The 20,050-nt window shown below is 42.6% G+C and overlaps 2 protein-coding genes and 1 long non-coding RNA gene across 3 annotated transcripts in view; 2 read left to right on the top strand and 1 right to left on the bottom strand.

Moving 5' to 3' along the window:
- The window catches only part of LOC149106698 (uncharacterized), a 46,972-nt gene that overhangs the window by 8,594 nt on the left and 18,328 nt on the right, over positions 1–20,050 (top strand). The gene's annotated exons all lie outside the window — the stretch shown is intronic.
- LOC149106699 (uncharacterized) lies at positions 1,321–13,566 on the top strand. Its single transcript, XR_016209716.1, has 2 exons — positions 1,321–2,858; positions 13,379–13,566. It is a non-coding gene; the product is annotated as an uncharacterized LOC149106699 (long non-coding RNA).
- On the bottom strand, positions 5,620–6,749 carry LOC149106700 (uncharacterized). Its single transcript, XM_089297836.1, has one exon. It carries the CDS (start codon positions 6,735–6,737, stop codon positions 5,949–5,951), a length of 789 nt encoding a protein of 262 aa, XP_089153962.1. The 5' UTR covers positions 6,738–6,749; the 3' UTR covers positions 5,620–5,948.

Genomic DNA, 20,050 nt, shown 5'->3' with positions numbered 1-20,050 from the left:
ATATTTATCCCCGGTCTCTCAAATGTCCAGAATTTTAGGGCTTCAACTGGAACTTTACTTTAGATGTTTGAACGTGAAATGCGCAAAATGTTTGCAAAACTTTACAAATTGTTAACGCTTTTCGTTTACGGAAGTCCTCCATGTTTCTTTTCCATGAACCAGTATTTAGTCTCGCTCGACCAAATTTCTTAACTCGGGCTCGGTTCCAGGCCTCGCTGCCAGCCCTCCACCCCCTGGATTTAGTATATACACACTTAGTGATCTGGGTGTTTCAAGCAATCTGATTACTTCGGTGTTTCTGGCTAATTTAACAATTAATCTTTGAGCGCGCGTTGGATGTATAATCCATCGAATATTTTCTCTCGCGCGCGATTGGTCTAAACGCATCGCGTGACTGAATAACTGGGGGATATCCGAGAGAAATTCTTCAAATTTCAAAACCGCGCACGTTGCGAAAAATGTTTGAAGGATAATAAACGCAATAGCAAGTCTCCATTTGGCGCGAAAATATGCTGGGATATTTGCCCTGGGACATTATCTGTTCTTTGGTTTCTGCCAAAGAGCTTGACGGCATTGCTTGTTTTGCGTCAACAAGTAGATCTCCACAGCGCTAGCCAACACAGGGCAACGAGGATTGCCTGACATCTCTGACATGACAGCTGCAGCTTCATTTTCGCTGCTGTTCAGTGAGGCCTCCTTGGTGGTTTTTCGTAGCGCTTTCTAAGAGTGTGATGTCGTCAAGGCCGGAGCTTGATTTGTGGATCTGAACATCTTCAGCCGTCATCTCCCTCAGGTTTTCTCGCCCGCGTTTTCCAAAGTGGAGCATGATGTTAAACCAGGCTGTTTGCAGTAAACTTTCTGGTTTTTGTAGGTCAAGCTGCTTCTTTTACGTCTCCATGTAACAAGGCTGGTTTGTGTTTGGTGGAAAACATTTTTCCTTCCCGAGCAAGCTCGACCATTGAGAGCTTAATTTGCAGGCTTTAACTCTGTGTCAGTAATAATACTGAAGCTTATATTTTCTTTATTTAAATACCTATTCAGGCCAGTTCGAATTGTTCTCATTGAATTATTACGACTGTAATATTTACCGTCGTAGGAGCGAGCTTCGATGTAAAAGTTACGCAAAATATTTACGAGCTCTTCTTTTGTAAACTCGTTTAGGGCTTGTTTTAAATTGCTTTCTGCTTTCGCAGGCTGAAAGAAAATTATAAATACTCTAGAATGAGAGTGACCTATAACTTTTCGCCTTTTGGAATGTGTTTTTGTCACATTCTTAATTCAAGGACTGTTGAACAGAGTGGAACCTGGGTGAAACCAAGCGAAAATCTCACAAAGCGCTTGTGTATTTGAACATTGTGTCAAGTTACAAATTTGACGAAACGTTTACAAAATTAACAGCTTACCGTCAAAAACGTTAACAGCGTATGAAGTGGATTTTTTGGTGTTCTGTGGCACCGCCCTATCGACCAGCAGGTTTATCTCTTCTTCTGTTACGAAAGCAAACCGTTCTGCCATCCTGACAATAGAGAGCATCGTCTACACGAGCAAATGTTATGCGACAATTTTTGTGACAATTCTTATTTGCTCGTGTAGATGAGGAGAACTGACCAATTTTTATGTGACAAATATATTTGCTGAAAAGCTGGCGTGTTAGCTTTTATGTCACAAACAGAAATTGTCACATACGAAAAATTGCTCTTGTGGACGACTCTTCACATAAAATGTGACAAATATTTTCGTTAGCGCCATATTTTTCGGGAGCGATAACGCAGCCTCGCCCTTTTTTCTGCGTATCTCTGCTGTCCAAATTCATTACTGGCGCACTAAACTTTGAACTGCTGTCAAATATTTGCTGTGCCATCTACACGATCAAATGTATTTGCCACATAAAAATTGTCACGTGAAAATTGCTCGTGTAGACAACTACGATGACGACGACAACGAGCACGTCACCAACAAAAAGGTTTAACTTTGCCGTTCTCTGCAAAACAAGAACTTGAAATGAACAAGTTCTGCCGGTGTAGTCTGAGGGACGTGAACGATGACGGTTAATTTTTCGTATTTCTATTTGGAATTGAACGCTGTCATTAAATGCATATATTTTATCACGCTTTTAGAGCCATTAGCTTACCGAACAGATCTAGACAAATGCGAATTTTGCTTGTAAAATATAATTCATTTTTAAGTAGGCGTCGTCCTTGGCGTCGGCGTGGTCGTTGCTGAAGGTCTCCATTAATTTTAAAGTGAAAATTGAAATCCTTGAAAATTGGGAATATCACTCGGATATTCCCCAGTTCTTTAGCTGGGATCAGGGGCGGGGCAGAAGACTCCTGAAATTTTTGTACTGGATCATCCAACAAAAAGTGACGTCACATCCGGTTTAAACGGTGCCGCGCAGCTCGTTTCACAAAGCGAAAAAATGGCGTTTCGATTGGGGAAGATTTTCTTCTGTTTGCAAACCATCAGGTCCGTGTCCTTCCATACTGAGGATAGAAATATCATGAAGGCACATTTCTGCGACTTTTGAAGCAAAACTGTTGGCAAAAGAGAACAGTTTAGTATTGTTTTGAAGGAAAATAACGGAGAGCCTTCTGTCATCGAATGGCGGATTTTACACATATTCAAAACTGGTGTTGTTCCGACTTTTGGTTCTTATTGTTCGTGATTGGGTGATAACACTGAGTGCCATAGCCTATAATGCTAACAACAACCTGGATGAAGTATTGCTGGCCATAGTTTGCACTGTGCACAACGGAAACATATTTAACAGAAGCCGTTTTTTTCTGAAAGTGAACACAGTTGAAGCTCTGTATCCACGTGCGTGTGGTGGAAAAGACATGCTGAAGCGTATACTCAAGGTTAGTATCCTATTTCCGTATCTCTTGTTAAATACGGTTTTTCTCTGTAAGAAATAAGCAATGTTGAGAGTAAGAGGCGAGCTTTGGAGATATCAGATTTCCCCGAAGAGATCAACAAAGGGGTGAAGCACTCCCCCACCAAATTTTCTGGGAGTACCCCCCGGGTACTGTGAAGCTGTTCATAAATATACATGTATGCTGGACAGAATTCAAATTTTATCCAGTGGTCAATTGTACATTCCTCTGTATTGTCTGAACTGCAATGCTGGCCTGGGGATCAACTTCTTTGGGCAGGTACAAAAGAGGCGGGTTGGCCTGTTTATAGGGTTAGCTCCTTAGCCCTTAACTTTACCTCCGCTTTTGACAGGTACCCACTTCTACTGTGACCTGGGGTGGGGGGGTACTCCCTTATTTGCACTATAGGGGTATGTGTGGCCCCAAAAGGTATGGTTTTTCAGTCGTTTTGGTCATAAATAGGGTATCAGTTTTGGCCATTTTGGCCTTAAATAGGATATGGGTTTTGTACTCTAGTCTTGAATTGGGTAATGTTGTTTAGAAGAAGCTACTTTTTCATCATTAGTGATAAGACCATAAACAAAAGGCTGTCAAAAATTATGTTTAGGGCAACTGTGTCAGCTACCATGGTGGTAAATAGGTTATCGCATTTTTATTCTGGTAATAAATAGTGTAGGGAGAATCGCAGATTTTGGTAGTCATGATTAGTTAATTCGACTATTTTGAGATTTTAAAGATATGTTCTATATATCAAATTGACTCAACAAGAGATTCTGTGGGAACACAGGCCGCTGGTGATTGTTTTCACAGCTTTTTTAGTTCTTCCAAAGATCTGTTTACAACACCTCATCTTCTGTTAATCTGGTGGGGATACAATGTAGCTCTGTAGCAACGGGATCTTTGTTCATTATTTGATCAATGTTTAAATGGCATCTACCTTCCATGTTGTAAAGAGAGAATGAAAAATGGCTGTCTCATACGCATGCATCCAATAATTCACAAAGGTCAGTTGTGATTGCTCCATTGTGGGTGGGCTGAGAATTCTAGCTTGGTTTGATCTTGAAGTGATTGTTTGCCATTTATTTCCCCATGCATTTGGCTGAATATGACCCTGCATGACTATTCAAAACCCTTATTGAATAATCAAATGGGCAATATCCCTCTTTGTTTGAGTCATTCAATCACAGTGGGTTTTGCTGAGTTAATTTTCTTTTCTTTGTAAATTGATATTTCTGCTTTAAATTCTAAATCTAGGCATCATGTGACACTCGCCATGCGAAGAGTTGTCCCGGTTAGCCAAGCCAAAGTGTTTATATAAAGAAAAGTTGCCCTGCCTGTCAGGGTGCCAAGGCGTGACATGAGCCAAGGCTAGACAACTCACCCACCCCTGTTGTCTTGCAGGCGAGACAGGTTCATGATCCTAAATGTAAACAGTTGGTTGAATTTTCAAAGAAATAAATGAAAAGTTAGCTTGGCCAGGGTAACTCAGAAGAAGGGTTGTCTTGGGTACCCAAGACCATATAAATGGTCCCTAGTAGGGCCATTCTATTTCATTTCCACACTCCCTCTTCCTTTGTTGACATGAGCTTTAGACGGGGCTATGAAAGAGTTATTTCTGCACTTTTATCTTTTCTGTTAGGTGGTAAATATTGACTTATTTAGTGAGTGTGGCTGGGGGAACGGGGTGTGGATATAAAATGGAATATCTCTAGTCAGCTCTGGGCCCAAGTTGTGTGTTGTCTAACTGATTATACAAACTATACTTTCCAAAATCTTTATGGGTCAGTGTTTGAGGGGATCATCTTATATGTTCATCACCACAGTGGAACCCCACCTTATGGCCACCCCATTCACATAGCCACCTTGTTATTATGGCCACTTGATTCTGGCTTGAACAAAGGCTCAGTCAGTCGGTCATTTTCTTATTTAAAGAACCCCTTTAACCACACTGTTAATGTGGTCAGATTTTTGTGGCCCAGCAAGTGGATTACCAGAGTTCCACTGTAATTTAAAATTGTCAGTGCTGGTTGTTTTAAGAATATTTGTACCTCACAGAGGTAAAAATGAATTTGAGCTATTACCCACAAAACAAAATTCTGGATCGTACATTTTAGGAGTAATTAACGCCCAAGTCGCTAGTGGAGGGAAGGTGCCTACGAAGCCCGGGGGCTGCAACCGCAGTCACATCCCCAAGGCGCTAGAACACCCGACTGGCCTGCCCAACCCGCAACCAAGCCACGAGCCCCCCGCGCCAAGCCCCCTACAGGCACCCGTCACACTCAAGCCAGACGGCATTGGTGGAAAAATAAATGAATAAATAAATAAATAAGTAAATAAATAAATAAATAAATAAATAAAATAAAATGCTGAAAAGAAAGGGGGGGATAGGGAGGGAACGCCGAGAACCGCTAAACTATAATTCAATCCACAACGCCACACTAACAGAGCGATGAACACACTGCGAGCACATGGGACGACAACACATGTACTAACCAAATATACCGCTGGACAATGTCAGCCCCAGGGCTCTCACGACCATATGACTGTTGCAAACGCTACAGAAACGCACCAAACGCTAAACAAACGCTAACAGATGGCCAAGGCACTAACAAACGCCTACAAAAAACGCTACTGACCAGACTGGCTCCTGGTCATAAACTATGTAAAATTTCATTGAACTATATCAAACGCTACAAAACGCACCAAACGCTAACCAAACACTCAGACGGCCAAGACACTGACAACTGCCTACAAAAACGCTACTGACCAGACTAGCTCCTAGTCGTTAACTATGTTAAATTCCATTTAACTATATTTAACGCCCAAGTCGCTAGTGGAGGGAAGGTGCCTACGAAGCCCGGGGGCTGCAACCGCAGTCACATCCCCAAGGCGCTAGAACACCCGACTGGCCTGCCCAACCCGCAACCAAGCCACGAGCCCCCCGCGCCATGCCGAAGGGATCTCCGGGATGGAACAACCCGGAGTAAGGGGGCTCGGGGTACCAAGGCCACAGCCCCCGACAACCCCAGCCTGAGGCACCCACCCCCACTGGTACACAGAGTAATCCGCTACCTGTTAAGCCACCAACTGGTAGGATACGCGGACAATGGAACTAACTGGAGTTCGGATATAGATCTGGTAGGCATCGCTAGACCACCGCCCTAAGGTCTTGATAAGGTGATCTGGAACTCCCCGCGCTGCTGCAGTTGTCGCTGCCCCAATACGGAAGCTATGACCAGAGTATGAGCCAGAGTACCCTGCCTCATTTAGGATGGACTGCACAGAGGATGATAACTGCTGCCGCGTAAGAGGACGACCATCGCTAAATATAAACAGTGGCCCTGGAGCGGACCCACGCAGAGACAAGTAATTGCCCAAAGCTGTTATGGGGCACACAGAGCCCAAGCCACGCCCTAAGTAGATATCACAACCCATGCGGAAGGGGTCTGTCTTGGAGCACTTGATACGGACTTTAAAACACGAGGGGTTCACCAAGGAGTCTGCTTGCAGGTCGCTAACAGTCATATGGGTGTTAGGATCAAACACAGAGTTGACTGTGAACTCCCCGGCACGCAAAAAACCAAAAAATCCCAAGCAGCACGCAGCCCACAACATCACATGGTCTCTAGTAGACAGGTCCAAAGAGCGCTGAATGACCTTCAGATGATCTACTGTGATAGGTAGGCGCCTAGGTGAAGCTGGACCCTGAACCCGCTTAATGCCCCTAAGTAAACGCTGCAAACGAAGGCAGTTGACTAAAGGATCTGGAAGGCCATGGTCAATATGAAGGGAGCGTACTGCTGAAAGATAGACCTTGATGGAGGAATGGTTCAGGTTATCTGCCAATAAAGAAGCAAAGCGCATGAGAGTCTCCTCATTGGCCGGGGGAATGTAGCCATCCTGGTTTGCACGACCATCCTGGCGGCAAAAGTCTATAAATCGACGTTGGGCAGATCGGTACACTCGTCGGGTGGATGGTGCAAGACCTTGGGTAAGTAGGAACTGACACTTCTGAGTCAAGGCATCTGAAGCGCTGCCAAAAGGGAAGCAGGAATCTGGGATGGGGTCGGGTCGGCATGTGGCTCCAGGCGTCTGAACCGCTGAAATTGGAATCGAGAGAGTGCATCAGCAACTGGATTAGCTTTACCTTGAACTGATGAAGCTGTAAACGAAAAGGAATAACGGATGGCCAGCATAGTCAAATAACGCAGCAACACCATTAGGCTTTTGTCCCGCGAGGTGCCAGACTTAAGTACAGCCACCACGGACTCATTGTCACATAAGAACTCGACCCGCCGAGATACCCACTGAGGGCCCCACAGATAGGCTGCTACCACAATTGGGAAGAGCTCCTTATACGCTATAGATAATGAACTTTGTGCAACTGACCAGGCACCAGAAAACCAGTGGGATTTAAAAATAGCTCCGTATCCCAAAGAGCCAGCTGCATCCGATGAGACCTGGAAGTCCGGGAGAGGGGCCCATGTGGGCATACAGAAAAAACTGAGGCCATCCCAAGTTTGGAACAGCTCCCGCCACCATGTTAAATCCCGTCGGAATTCCTGGTTAAGCCTAATGGGGTGATCATCGCGGCGAAAGGCACAAAGCAAGTTGATCATCCGGCGAAGGAATGTCCTACCCTGTGGGGCAACCTTGCAGGCGTGATGGAGGTGGCCAATCAGTGATTCCAGCTCACGACGCTTACAAAAACGTTTTGCAGCCCACACATCTAACAGTGTAACGATTCTAACTCTCTTGTCAGCCGGGAGGCACGCCTGAAGTTTTTCAGAGTCAAGTTCAATCCCAAGGATTGTAAGACGAGTCGCAGGACCCTCCAGCTTATCTGGATGAAGTGGCAGACCAAGTTTTTTACACAGTTGAACACAGGTTTGAAGGTTGTTGTGGCAGACAGGGGAAGCCGGTGGGCCCAAGGTGAGGAAATCGTCCAAGTAATGACGGAGAAATGTGACATCATAATTTTGAACCAGAATCCATTCAACCAAGTCTGCAATGGCAGTAAAAATGAATGGTGCAGAACGCAGCCCAAATGGGAGCACCATATCCACAAAATATTGCCCACGCCACTTCATGCCAAGAAGGGGGCGATCATCCGGGTGGATTGCCACATTCCGATATGCACTGGCCACGTCGAACTTGGCCATTAGTGTTCCTCGGCCCAGAGTCATTATGCCATCAATGAAGGCATCCACTGAAACGTACTGAACTGTAAACGGGGGCTTAGGGATGCCGTCATTTACGCTTTTCCCCTCAGGTGAGGAGAGGTCCAAAATGAGACGCCACTTCCCAGGCTGATTATTTTTGGGGATCACCCCAAAACGACTTATGTGCAAAGATGGAAGTGGTGGCACTGGAAAAGGACCTGCCACCCTGCCGGAAGAGACTTCATTTTGTAAGTAGGAGTCAATCACTGCTGGGTGTTCAGAAGAGCTACGCATGTTCGAAGATGCGGATTTGAGTGACACCAAGGAGGGGTCAAATCCTATCCGAAATCCATCCTGTATGCCAGAAATCACATAAGCTACAGCTGATTCGTCGGGATGATGGCGCAACTCCGCTTGAAATTGATCCAGCTGTAATGGTGAGACCTTAGAAACCGGATATAACGGAGCAAAAGAGACAGCTGTAATGCAGGGCGTAGCTGGAACTGAAACTGGAACTGAAGCTGGAACTGAAACTGGAACTGAAACTGGAACGGAAACTGGAACAGGACAAAACAAATTTGCCAGCTGAGGCAGTCCAGTCTGCTGGCTAGGCAACACAATCAAATTATTAAAACTATGTACAGACACAACATTGGGCGTACCTTGCCCGTCAGTATTGTCCCCTTCCTCCCCCAGGGGAGGGGGAGCGGGAACGAAGTCCAGCTGAGCGGGGAAAGGGGCAGTTAGCCTTGGTATGCTCTCCCTCGCAGTTGCTGCAGTTGTGGCGGAACCTGCACCTCCCAAATGGCCACCGGCATAGCCCTTCATTCCAGGAATGGCAGAATGGTGTACGTAAGCGGGGCTCTGGGTTGCCTGAGGAAGACTGAGGAAACCCAGAAGGGGAGGATGGCTTTGGTTGCAGTGAGGACGATGTTGGCAAACGCAGATGAAAATTGTATAGATCCAAATTCATTTTGGACCAATCATTAAGGCCCGAGGCAGCGGCATCCCTTCTGAAGGCCAGATCGTATTCAAGCCAAGCCAGACCTGGATACTGACGGGCTGTTTGAATAATGAGGAGCTTGTACTTCGTCAGGTCCAACCAGCGCAGGGGATAAGATGCACACAGGACCAGCTGGAAAATTGTGAAGGCCTCAGTCCAGGTAAGAATATCCTTAATTTCAACTTGCCTGCGTTTGGCATTGGACACGAGGAGTTTACCCTCTAGGAAGGTCTGTGGTTCCTGTTCCACAGCGCGAAGATTTACCGTAAGCAGATCTGCCAACTCCACGAACTGGCCCTCTACGATCTTCTTGGCCAATTTTGCCGGGATTGGTGCATGACCTGGACCGACAATAAAAGCCTTCTCAGACTTGGTCACTGATGCAGAATTACCGAGGCTTGGCAGGCTACTGGCTACACTGGAACTAGCGAACGGAGAGGTGATGGGGGCCACAAAGCGGGCCGAGCTCGAGTCAGTGATGGCCGACACGGGAGAAAAAGTAGGAACAAAAGCAGGCAAAGTAAACATACCTGACGACGCCCCAGAAGCCACAGATGAAACGTTGGCATCACAAGAAACAGCAGTCGATTCGGAGGAGCTAGATGGAGCAACGCCAACAGAAGTGCCAGGGACGGAGGAATTTAATGGCGAGGGGGCGTTCCCTTGAATTGCAGAAATGATGGTAGGAAGGGAGCTTCCAAGTGCGCGAACAACAGCCTCCGCGATCGAATCGACGGCCAAAGGCGCCACAGGGCCAGAGGGAGCCGTTGAAACCACTGTCGGCGCGGAAGACAACAGAGGTAAGTCCTCCGAACGAAGTCCGGCAGACAAGCTATTGTTGGTTGAACGAGGTGGGTTCGGCATGATGTACAAACCAGCGACGAGCGAGTTAAAGACGAACCAAAAACGCGAGAGCGGGCGAAGAAACCCCGGTGGATGAATGACGAAATTTCTTTTTATCCCCAACTGGGAACCGCTACACTAAGCCCGCCAAAACTCCACGCTATCGGAGCGGCGAGCACACTAACGGTCCAGGTACGAGAGAACGACGAGCGAGTTAAAGACGAACCACGACAGTTAAAGACGAAACACGACAGCGGGCGAGGATACCACGGTTGGCGAATGACGAAATTCTTCCCAACTGGGAAACGCTATACTAGGCCAGCCAAAAGCCAGGCTATCTGAACGGCGAGCACACTACCGGACCAGGTACGAGAGAAGTGAAGACGAACCACAACACGGCGGTGGAGACAGGACGAAACAAAAACGCCACGGTCGAAGATCGAAGAACTTCTATTTTAACCGGGACAGCGACCGAGATAGCTATCGAAGCAATAGGGAGAACGCCGAGAACCGCTAAACTATAATTCAATCCACAACGCCACACTAACAGAGCGATGAACACACTGCGAGCACATGGGACGACAACACATGTACTAACCAAATATACCGCTGGACAATGTCAGCCCCAGGGCTCTCACGACCATATGACTGTTGCAAACGCTACAGAAACGCACCAAACGCTAAACAAACGCTAACAGATGGCCAAGGCACTAACAAACGCCTACAAAAAACGCTACTGACCAGACTGGCTCCTGGTCATAAACTATGTAAAATTTCATTGAACTATATCAAACGCTACAAAACGCACCAAACGCTAACCAAACGCTCAGACGGCCAAGACACTGACAACTGCCTACAAAAACGCTACTGACCAGACTAGCTCCTAGTCGTTAACTATGTTAAATTCCATTTAACTATATTATACAAAATTTATAATGAGCATCAGGCATCACTTTGATAGTGAAGTCCCATAACTCTATTATTTGGAGATTGGTTATCCACTATCCCTGAAATTACCAAGGCTGATATCTCTATTATCATGTCATCAAAGCCATAATATTTTGACACCTACTGTACCAAACACAGTTTCCTTAAGCAGTAACAAGAGTCTTTCTTTAGTAAACCAAAATAGTACTTGCTGCCAGGTGCTTTATAAAAGTATAACCCTTCCAGAAGCCTTCACAAAGTAATATCAGTTGCTAACAATTTTTTTGTGGCTGATTTAAACCTTGTAATAAATCATACTGAACTGGCCCAAGTTTAATATACATTTTGTTGCATTAAGCTCACGTGTTTTCAGTTTAAAGGAGAAGGTCACTCCAAAAAGCTTACTTTTTTTGTCTTCACTTTTTGCAAGTGAATATTCAGCATTTCCACTCACCAAAGGGTCAGCCTCTGAAGTGCCTGGAAATTAAGAAGTGACTTCGGAGGCCACCATTTTGCAACTGTCTTGGCAGCCTGAGGCTGTGTTTATGTGACTTCATTCTGTCCAACTCGAAATTGGTGGGAAGGAGAAGAACCTGCAACTGACTTGGCATCCGTCACAAGGTCAGCAAAATCTATTTTTTTTCCAAGCAATTATCCTCTTCACTATCTTCAATGCTATTATTTTGGAGTTTAGAGCTTGTTTAGCTCAAAATAGTATGTCTCAAGAGCAGCCATAACCCAGAGTGGTAGTCAAAAGGCTTGTCGCAAGCCATCAGGACAAAATCTGTCAGACAGAATGATGTCATGAAAACTTGGCCTGGGTGCTTCTTTGGAGGCCAACTTCATAAGGAAAACCTGCACTTCAGACGCTGAAACTTCTGTGAGTGGCTAACCTTAGTGCAAGGTTTTCATTAATGTTGACATAAAATTTATGTTTTTTGGAGTGACCTTCTCCTTTAAAATACACACATTAAGACTTAACTCAGTAGCAAGGTACCTCTTGTATGACCAGTAACAGTATACATGTATCCAAAAAACAAAATATATATTGTCCAAACTCAGTCATATTAGTAGTGTTAGTGTCTAATGAGTTCCTGCAAAGAGATAATTATACAATCATTCTTGCAACTCACCTCAATATTCTGGGAGTCTCCCACCTACCATTTAGATCATCCATCCCAGGCAAGTTTTGAACTATTGTCCAGATACAAGGGACCATGGGCTCCTAGGGACAGTGCTTTAAAGTGCTATTATGATGAAATTTGCGGATGTCCTCCATAATATGAGCATAACAGTTTTGTTACCATGGCAACATACTGGGTTTCAACCTTCCCTGATGATTATAGGCTTTTCTGGCCACCTTTGGCTTTCCATTTTGATATTTGCCAATGGTGCCTCATCAGCACGATCTAGGAAGCATACATGTATTAACACGCAAGGTCAAAGTCATAGCCTCGTTTAACGTTTTTCAAGCTGAAAATCACTGAATTAGTGAAATCAGGTTAGAGGGGACTGGAAAAGAGCAAGTTGCCATGGGAAAATACAGGCTGTATATAATTTTTATAGCCATAGGTGTGTTTCCTGTAGTTCTAAGTATAAGCCTACCAACCTGATGTAATATTGGGTTAAGTGTACGACAACATCAGTCACCTCATTTGCATATTTCTAGTTTTCAAACCTACATATCTTTGGAACTGATGCAGATATAAAGGTAAACAGCATTTTTAATCTTTTGTGGAATTCTATGTGATACACCTGAAAATTCTGACTCAAGGAGTGAAAATTTAAGGATAGAAGCACTTTAAAGCATTGAGTTGAATTTATGCTCTTGGCAAAATTTTACTCTAAGGTGTCGAAAGGAATTTGGAGGGGAATTTGGTGTGGTTATTGAATTGACAGACGTTGGTTCTGTTATTATTGTCATTATCTTCTATATTTTTGAGGCAGAATGGTTGTTGGCAAAAGCAAAACTGGCAATATGCTCACTGACCTGTGTTTAGATGTTTTTAGGTTTTTGTCTCTGACAATGAAGGTCAATTTGAGTAGTTACACTGTCTTTACAATAGAACATATGGATATTAATAGTATAGTTATATTTCAATATCCTCATACTAAAATTATAGTAATTTTATGGCTCAATTTCTACCTCTGCTTTAATTTGTTTAAACCAGTTTATTTTTTTAAACCAATTTAATTTCATCAAAGGGGAAGGGGGAATCTGAGAGCAACAATAAATTAGACCAACAAATATTTGCAATGCAATGGTTGCTTTCATGGCTTAGTGGAGATGAAGTGGACCAAAAAGGTCAGAGATCTGATGTTTGAATCTAGGTCTGTCTGTACAAAGATTGTATTGTAGTATAGGAGTATTATGGTAAGTTATCACTTATGTTGGGGGGTTGATATGGGATCCTGGCTGTATTGTTGTAGGGTAGGAATAGGGACTGAGGGGTGGGTGGTGTGCTTGTGATCCTTTTTAAAAACCACTCTAAAAGTGAAAACAAACTGATTTCAATTGAAAAATTTACAGCACAGGTAAAAATGATACATTATATCTTGTTTTTTTATAGGTGGTAAATGAGCAAATACCCTCATGATCAAGAGACCTGTCCAAGTGTGATTTTTTTACTGATAATGGAAATCATAATAAAGATGCAAAGCCACCTTGGTGTGATTTCTTCCTTGACAGTGAAGTGCAACCTAACCAAAAGTTGCATTCTGTAAGAGGTTTACAAAAATTAAATGGAAAATTAAACTACACCAGTTTGTATTAATTTTATAAGTACTCCTCTCTCCAAAATATATTTGGTATGTTGTCGTACATGTACTGGCAAGAATGTAATATAGAAATTTTATGGGAAATGTTTCCATTCAAAAAATATGCAGCTCAGACACAATAACAATAATTCTCATTTCTGTGGTGTTTTCGTTGGTGTGAAAGTGTAAAAACAGATTCTATTACCCTACATGTAAGTTGAAGAATATAGCAGCTCCTCTTCAAAAGTTTGTTGTTTTTTTTTCTGTTAATTTTTTTTGTTGAACATTTATGTTTTCCTATAAGCAGTTTCTTCTCAACACATTGTAAGATAATAACTAGCCATAAAAAGGACGTTTTTGTCTCAGAGATCATTTTCAAGATAAAAAAAAAGTGATTTTCATTTATATTCTTTATTTTCTTTGGGCAGAGACGTTTTGAGAATTTCCCTAAAAATATCACAAGGTACAAAGGAAGGGGCAAAAATAAAAGTTGTTTTCATTATCAGTTTGAGTCTCTCTCTGAAGCTGCACAGTGTGGTTATTTTATACTGTTGTGGATAATGTTAGGCCCATTTTAATTCAAAATACAAATGGGAACTTACATTGATAATCACACAATCCCTTAAATTGGCATTGTTTTGTTTTTTGCTTTTTTCCAGAAAACAATTTGAACATCCTTTTTACACAAGGAGAGGGGGGGGGGGGGGGGGGGAGAGGTATTTTACATAGTTTTAAATGGGAAAGCTCCACCTCAAGGTCCAACCCCTTAATACTGTATCCCTTTTCTAAACCCTTAGAAAGTAGTTTTAAAATATCTTTTTGAACAATATATCAGAATCCCCTCATTCTGGTTCATGAGAGTAAATGAGAGATTATCAACAACATTTTAGAACTAGAAGAAGGAAATCCCTAAAAGAAAGATTTCCGTACCCTTTCATTATACACCTGAATTCAACTTGTCAGAAATCCCTTACCCTTTAATAGTTATATCTGAAGCCTGAAAACTTTTGAGCAGAGCTTCCCGATATATGTCCTTACATGGAGTCGTTCCACATACACAATCCAGGAACTCTTGACAAGTTGCGATGAAGCTGACTTTAAGACTGTCTGATAAGGCAGCTTCTTCAGTTTTTGAGAACAAACTTGTTACTCTCAGTCAACTTCTAGTATGGAACCTTTTCTTTTCTGGTCTGGTCCAAGTTCACAGACACTACTAGCTAGCAATCACTTTCACAACACTAACACTAGCAATGTCAGTCGCAGTCTGGTTGTTCAGTTTCACCGCACCATGTTTCATGGTCACTCATCATTGTCAGACATGAGTTCATAATAGCTTGTAACATTCACCAGCCCGGTAGTGTCATTGTTGCTATTACCTGTTCCCAGACTTCCTTTTATGGCTGGGTGTTGGGGCATGATATTTCATTACTGTTTGCAAACAGTTTGTTGAGATCACACATTGAAAGCATGATGAATTAAAATAATTAAACTCTATGAGAGAGAATTGTCAGAATTGCTAGCGTTCTCTCATTCCCTGGAACTGAAATGTCTTGATGTAAGCTTATATAGAGAAAGCAGACTGAAAATAGGGCAAAATGTCTAAGTAACCTTTCAAAATAAGTTGCAAAGACATTTGATAGTTAGGGATTAAAAGATAGGGAACTTGGTCTGTAAACAAGGCAATTGAAAGGAATCGAAGCAATTAAAGGTGCATGCTTGACCTCACAGGATCGGGGGGGGGGGGTGTATTGAAACTTTATAGTGTCACTGACATTTAACACTGTTGAAACAGAAAAATAAATTACATTATAACTGAAAAAAAAAACAAAAAAAAAACGACATGCCCCGATTACTGAATCGCCCATAAAAATATCCTCTTGTTTATATTTAAGGGGTTCACGGCCTGCTTATGTACATGTTAAAGGAAGCGTTCACCATTATTAAGGGATTACCAAGGGAAACATTAAGATATCTCGTTTAAGGTTCTTAACCAATCGTAACAGAATTTATAATGCCAGTTTGAGTCACAAGCAAGAACAAGAATTTGAGTTAGTGTCGATTGGCAAGAAAGTTCCGCCCCGTTATGTGTGTGGATCTTTACAGTGTGATACGATTAACAGCTCTCCATTACTCTCAAGTGTTTGTCAATGGTAAATTTCAAAAAATGGGCTTCTGTTAAATAGGTTCTCCCACAGCTAGAAAACTGACATGGCGCTTTTCTCTCAGTGTAATGCCTACCTAAGAGAATAGGATATTTGAATTGAGTGCAACTTACCTAGAATGCATTATTTCCACGTAAACGATGACTCCTGTGGAATTCAGTTACGAAGAAACGACGACATTTCGTAAAAACACACGCCTTCAAAACAGCGTCTTTTTGAACAAATAATTGTTCTGTTCCTCAAACAAACGATATGGCGAGGAAAAAGACAAAATTTTGTTTATCATGGCCAAATAAAACGTTAGAAATATCCCGCCGATTGCGAAATATTGCTGTTTTACTTACAGGGAGAACGATTATGTCGCAGTCAAATTTTATTTCGCCGCTCAGCCCGCTTTTTTACCGGATGTGACGTCACTTTTTGTTGGATGATCCAAACACAAAAAAAGTGCCAGGCGTCGCAGAGTGTTCTCCCCCGCCCCTGGCTGGGATATATTCAGTCACCTGACGCGTTTAGACCAATAGACCACTTTCGATATATTAAAATTCAGCTCGGCAGTGAGGTTTAGAGGACACGTACAAAGGAAATTGAGTGACCACGTTTGTTTACTTTTTTTGTTTGTGTCCTTTAGGCCTCGCTATCAAGCTGAATTTTGATATATCGACCTATTGTGCGCGAGCAAAAATATTTGATGGATTGTAAATAAACAGTAGCCTCCATTTGGCGCGAAAATATATAAACAATAGCCTCCATTTGGCGCGAATATTTATATATCTTATTAAATGTTTTGGTGTGTAGTATCGCGGTATATTATTACGAGTTGTGCCGTATTTTGACGAGCCCGTAGGCCGAGTCAAAATACAAACAACGTGTAAAAATATACAGCGATACTAGACACCAAAACATCTAACAAGAGATTTCTTATCCAACTGCTGTAGTCAATAAATTTATCGATGAAAGAGGGAGAGTGTGACAGTTTTGCGCGCGCGCCGACCTGTACTGCAAACAGGTTTTCTACAGTACAAATAACTGTACAATATCGCTGTATATTTGTACTGTTATTTGGATGGTATTCGCTGCAGTTGGATAATATATATATGTTATTTGCCGGCTGGGAGGTCCGTATGGTAAAAAACTGTGACCGAGGTCTTGAAAATGCTGCCCGAGGCCTGCGGCCTCGGGCAGCATTTTCAAGCCTGAGGTCACAGTTTTTCACCATACGGACCGACCGTAAGCCGGCAAATAACATGTTTATTTTTTTTCCTGCAGTAAATTATGGTTGACCATTCGTTTCAAAATTATGATAGGGTGTACGTGGGTTTTTCTGCCGCGTATACTTGTTTACGCACGTTACGTATGGGCGTTAAGCTCATATATACGACCGTTTAGATCGCGTATATACGCATTTTTAAAGGGCCACATATTTGCGTAAATTCAAGCGCGGGGATATGCGAAATAAATGCCCAAATATACGCGTCCTACAAGGACCCATATATACGCGTGCTAAAATGCGCGTATATGCGGGTCTCGTAAATTACTTTGTATATGCCAGCACGAAATGTGCCTTTTTAAGAGAATGGCTGTTCGTGTATGATAGCAATGAAAATTACTCTAAACATCGTCAATATGGCGGCAGTGGTGAAATGGCTTGTCTTGCTCTATCTGCTATTTAAGGTTTGTTACTGCAGCTCCCACAGTGAACGAACTTCTAGAAACAGTTATAAGTCTTTTGCATGACTGTTCAAAATTCTATCCTCACGCTAATCGTAACATGGCAGAGAACTTGATCGTTCGTCGTGAAGTTGCTGTGGATTCTGTTCACCGTTTAGGACAGAGGTGCCCAAGCGAATGCTGAGTGAATTCTTCCTCTCGAATTGCTGGTGAGACAAATTCAATACTTACTACATAGATGGGAAATGTTTGCAGTTCAGTTTTGAATTTGAGTAATCTCAAACTACACAAAGCATAAGCAGTGAAAAACAGTTTTATAGAGAAAAATTTATATTTGGGTTAACTGTTAATCCTGGGTTAGCGTTAACCGGCTTTCGAACAACCCAGCCCTGATGATTCGAGAAATAAGACTGACGTGGGTTTTCCAATTCTGGTATCAGTATCATGCTGGGTCATTTGCGAAGTAGAAACATCTGTGTTCAGCGTCAGCGTGTAAGGAAAAGTTTTTTTCGAACTGACCCAGCAGGGTCTGATTTGAGGTGGTTCAATACCATCACAAGGCGTCAGGGGACCTAATTCTCTCTGGCAAGCACATTGATGGACTACACTGCCTTATCAGTTGGAGGTTTGTAATACATGGCGGTTTTGACAGGACTTTAGACTTTAGACTGGGTTCGCTCTGTTCTTAGCTGCTGTGCAAAGTTATGGATTGCCCTCTAGAGTGTGTTCAAACGAAGGGGATGAAAAGTTAGAGGTAGGAAGAGCTATGCTATGGCACAGGGGATTTATTAATAGGGGAAGCAAAATTGCTGGGTTGTCTGTACACAACCAGTGAATTGAACGTCTCTGGAGAGAAGTCTTTATCGAAGTCGGTCAGTTCTACTACACTCTGGTCTACCAGATGGAAGAAAATGGCATCCTGGAATCGAGCAGCATAATCGATCTGTTTTGTTTGTATTAATATTTCTTTCCAGAATTAACAACCAGTTAAACCTCCTAGTTGTTTCACATTGCATGTATTTATTTTTATTGTAAAATTTTTCTGGGCACGAAATAAAGATTGTTGTTGTTGTTGTTGTTGTTGTTGTTGTTGTTGTTGAGGCATGGAATAACCATGCTGTACGCACAACCAATATGGGTGAAAGCAGTGATTTTACAAGATATATGTAATACTGGAAATACTAGCTGTCAGGGACACATTTGATGATAACACTCAACCAGATGAATTATCTGGTGAAGACCCAATAGGACTTACACTAAAATCACATTCTGTTTCCTAAAACTCCCCTTGAGGTATTGATATATCATGGGCTGGACGACCCGCTCTTCCATTAGAAGCTGATGCAGTTGGCAAAGCTCTAATGGGAGTACACTGAGGTGCATGAAATTGCTCTTAATGCAAACATTTCCCATCTAAGTAGTAAATATTGCATTTGTCTCCTAAGCGACTCTAGAGGCCGTATCCTCTCAGCATTCGCCTTGGTAGCTCTGTCCAATGAATCAACTAAAGGATTAGCCTGAGTAGCTTGGCGGTTTAGATATTTTTTAAGCAATTTGAGCGCGAGCGCACAAAGCGACAAAGCCGCGAAAATGAGCAGGAACCCCCCAGGCTCCTCCTGGCAACGCCGCATTCGGCGCTCGTTATCGCCGCTTTCTTAGCGTTCAAACTGCCTAAAAACCGCTAAGCTACGCAGGCAACTAGACGATGTACAGAGTAATCCACAGCAACTTCACGACGATTAGCGTTAGGCTAACGTCTTGATCAGTCATTCAAAACAGCATAACTGTTTCTAGAAGTTCATTCACTGGAGAGCTGCAGTAACAAACATTAAATAGCAGATAGAGCAAGACAAGGCATTTCACCACTGCCGCCATATTGACGATTCCTAGTTAAAGTAATTTTCATTGCTATCATACATGAACAGCCATTCTCTTAAAAGGCACATTTCGTGCTGGCATATAAAACGTAATTTACGAGGCCGCATATACGCGCATTTTAGCACGGGTATATATGGGTCCTTGTAGGACGCGTATATTTGGTCATTAATTTCGCATATCCCCGCGCTTGAATTTACGCAAATGTGTGGCCCTTTAAAAATGCGTATATACGCGATCTAAACGGTCGTATATATGAGCTTAAAGCCCATGCGTAACGTATGTAAACAAGTATACGCGGCAGAAAAACCCGCGTATACCCTGTCGTAATTTTGAAACGAATAGCCAACCATAGTAAATTGGTTTTACAGATTACAAATGGGTTTGTTTATGCAACTCTTGTCATTGAAACGGCTTGCACGCCGTCTACTAACGATTTGTAAAAAATCTCGGCAACGAGCGAGTAACTCAGATAGTAGACAAAGAAAGATGTATTAAAAAACAGATTTTTTTCGAACTACGTTGTGTTAGTTGCATTTATTTCACCAGTTAAGTTCTCAAAAATTGTTTTTGCGGTGTGAAATTTCGTGCGAAGTTTGAAGTTTTACTACAAAAACAATTTCTGTCAGTCGTTGCTTTTAAAATCACTTCGTCACTTTTCTACCGTAAATTGAATAGCAGAAAGCGAGGAAATTCATTAAGTGTATTCCACAGAAATTCTTCTAAATATAGCAATGATCAGAGAGGTAAACTCGACTGAAATTGACTCAAATTTTA

Source organism: Orbicella faveolata, unplaced genomic scaffold (genome assembly GCF_042242905.1).
Source record: "Orbicella faveolata isolate gen_17 unplaced genomic scaffold, um_ofav_v1 contig_3, whole genome shotgun sequence".
NCBI lineage: Eukaryota > Metazoa > Cnidaria > Anthozoa > Scleractinia > Merulinidae > Orbicella > Orbicella faveolata.
This window is presented reverse-complemented; position numbering and strand designations above follow the sequence as displayed.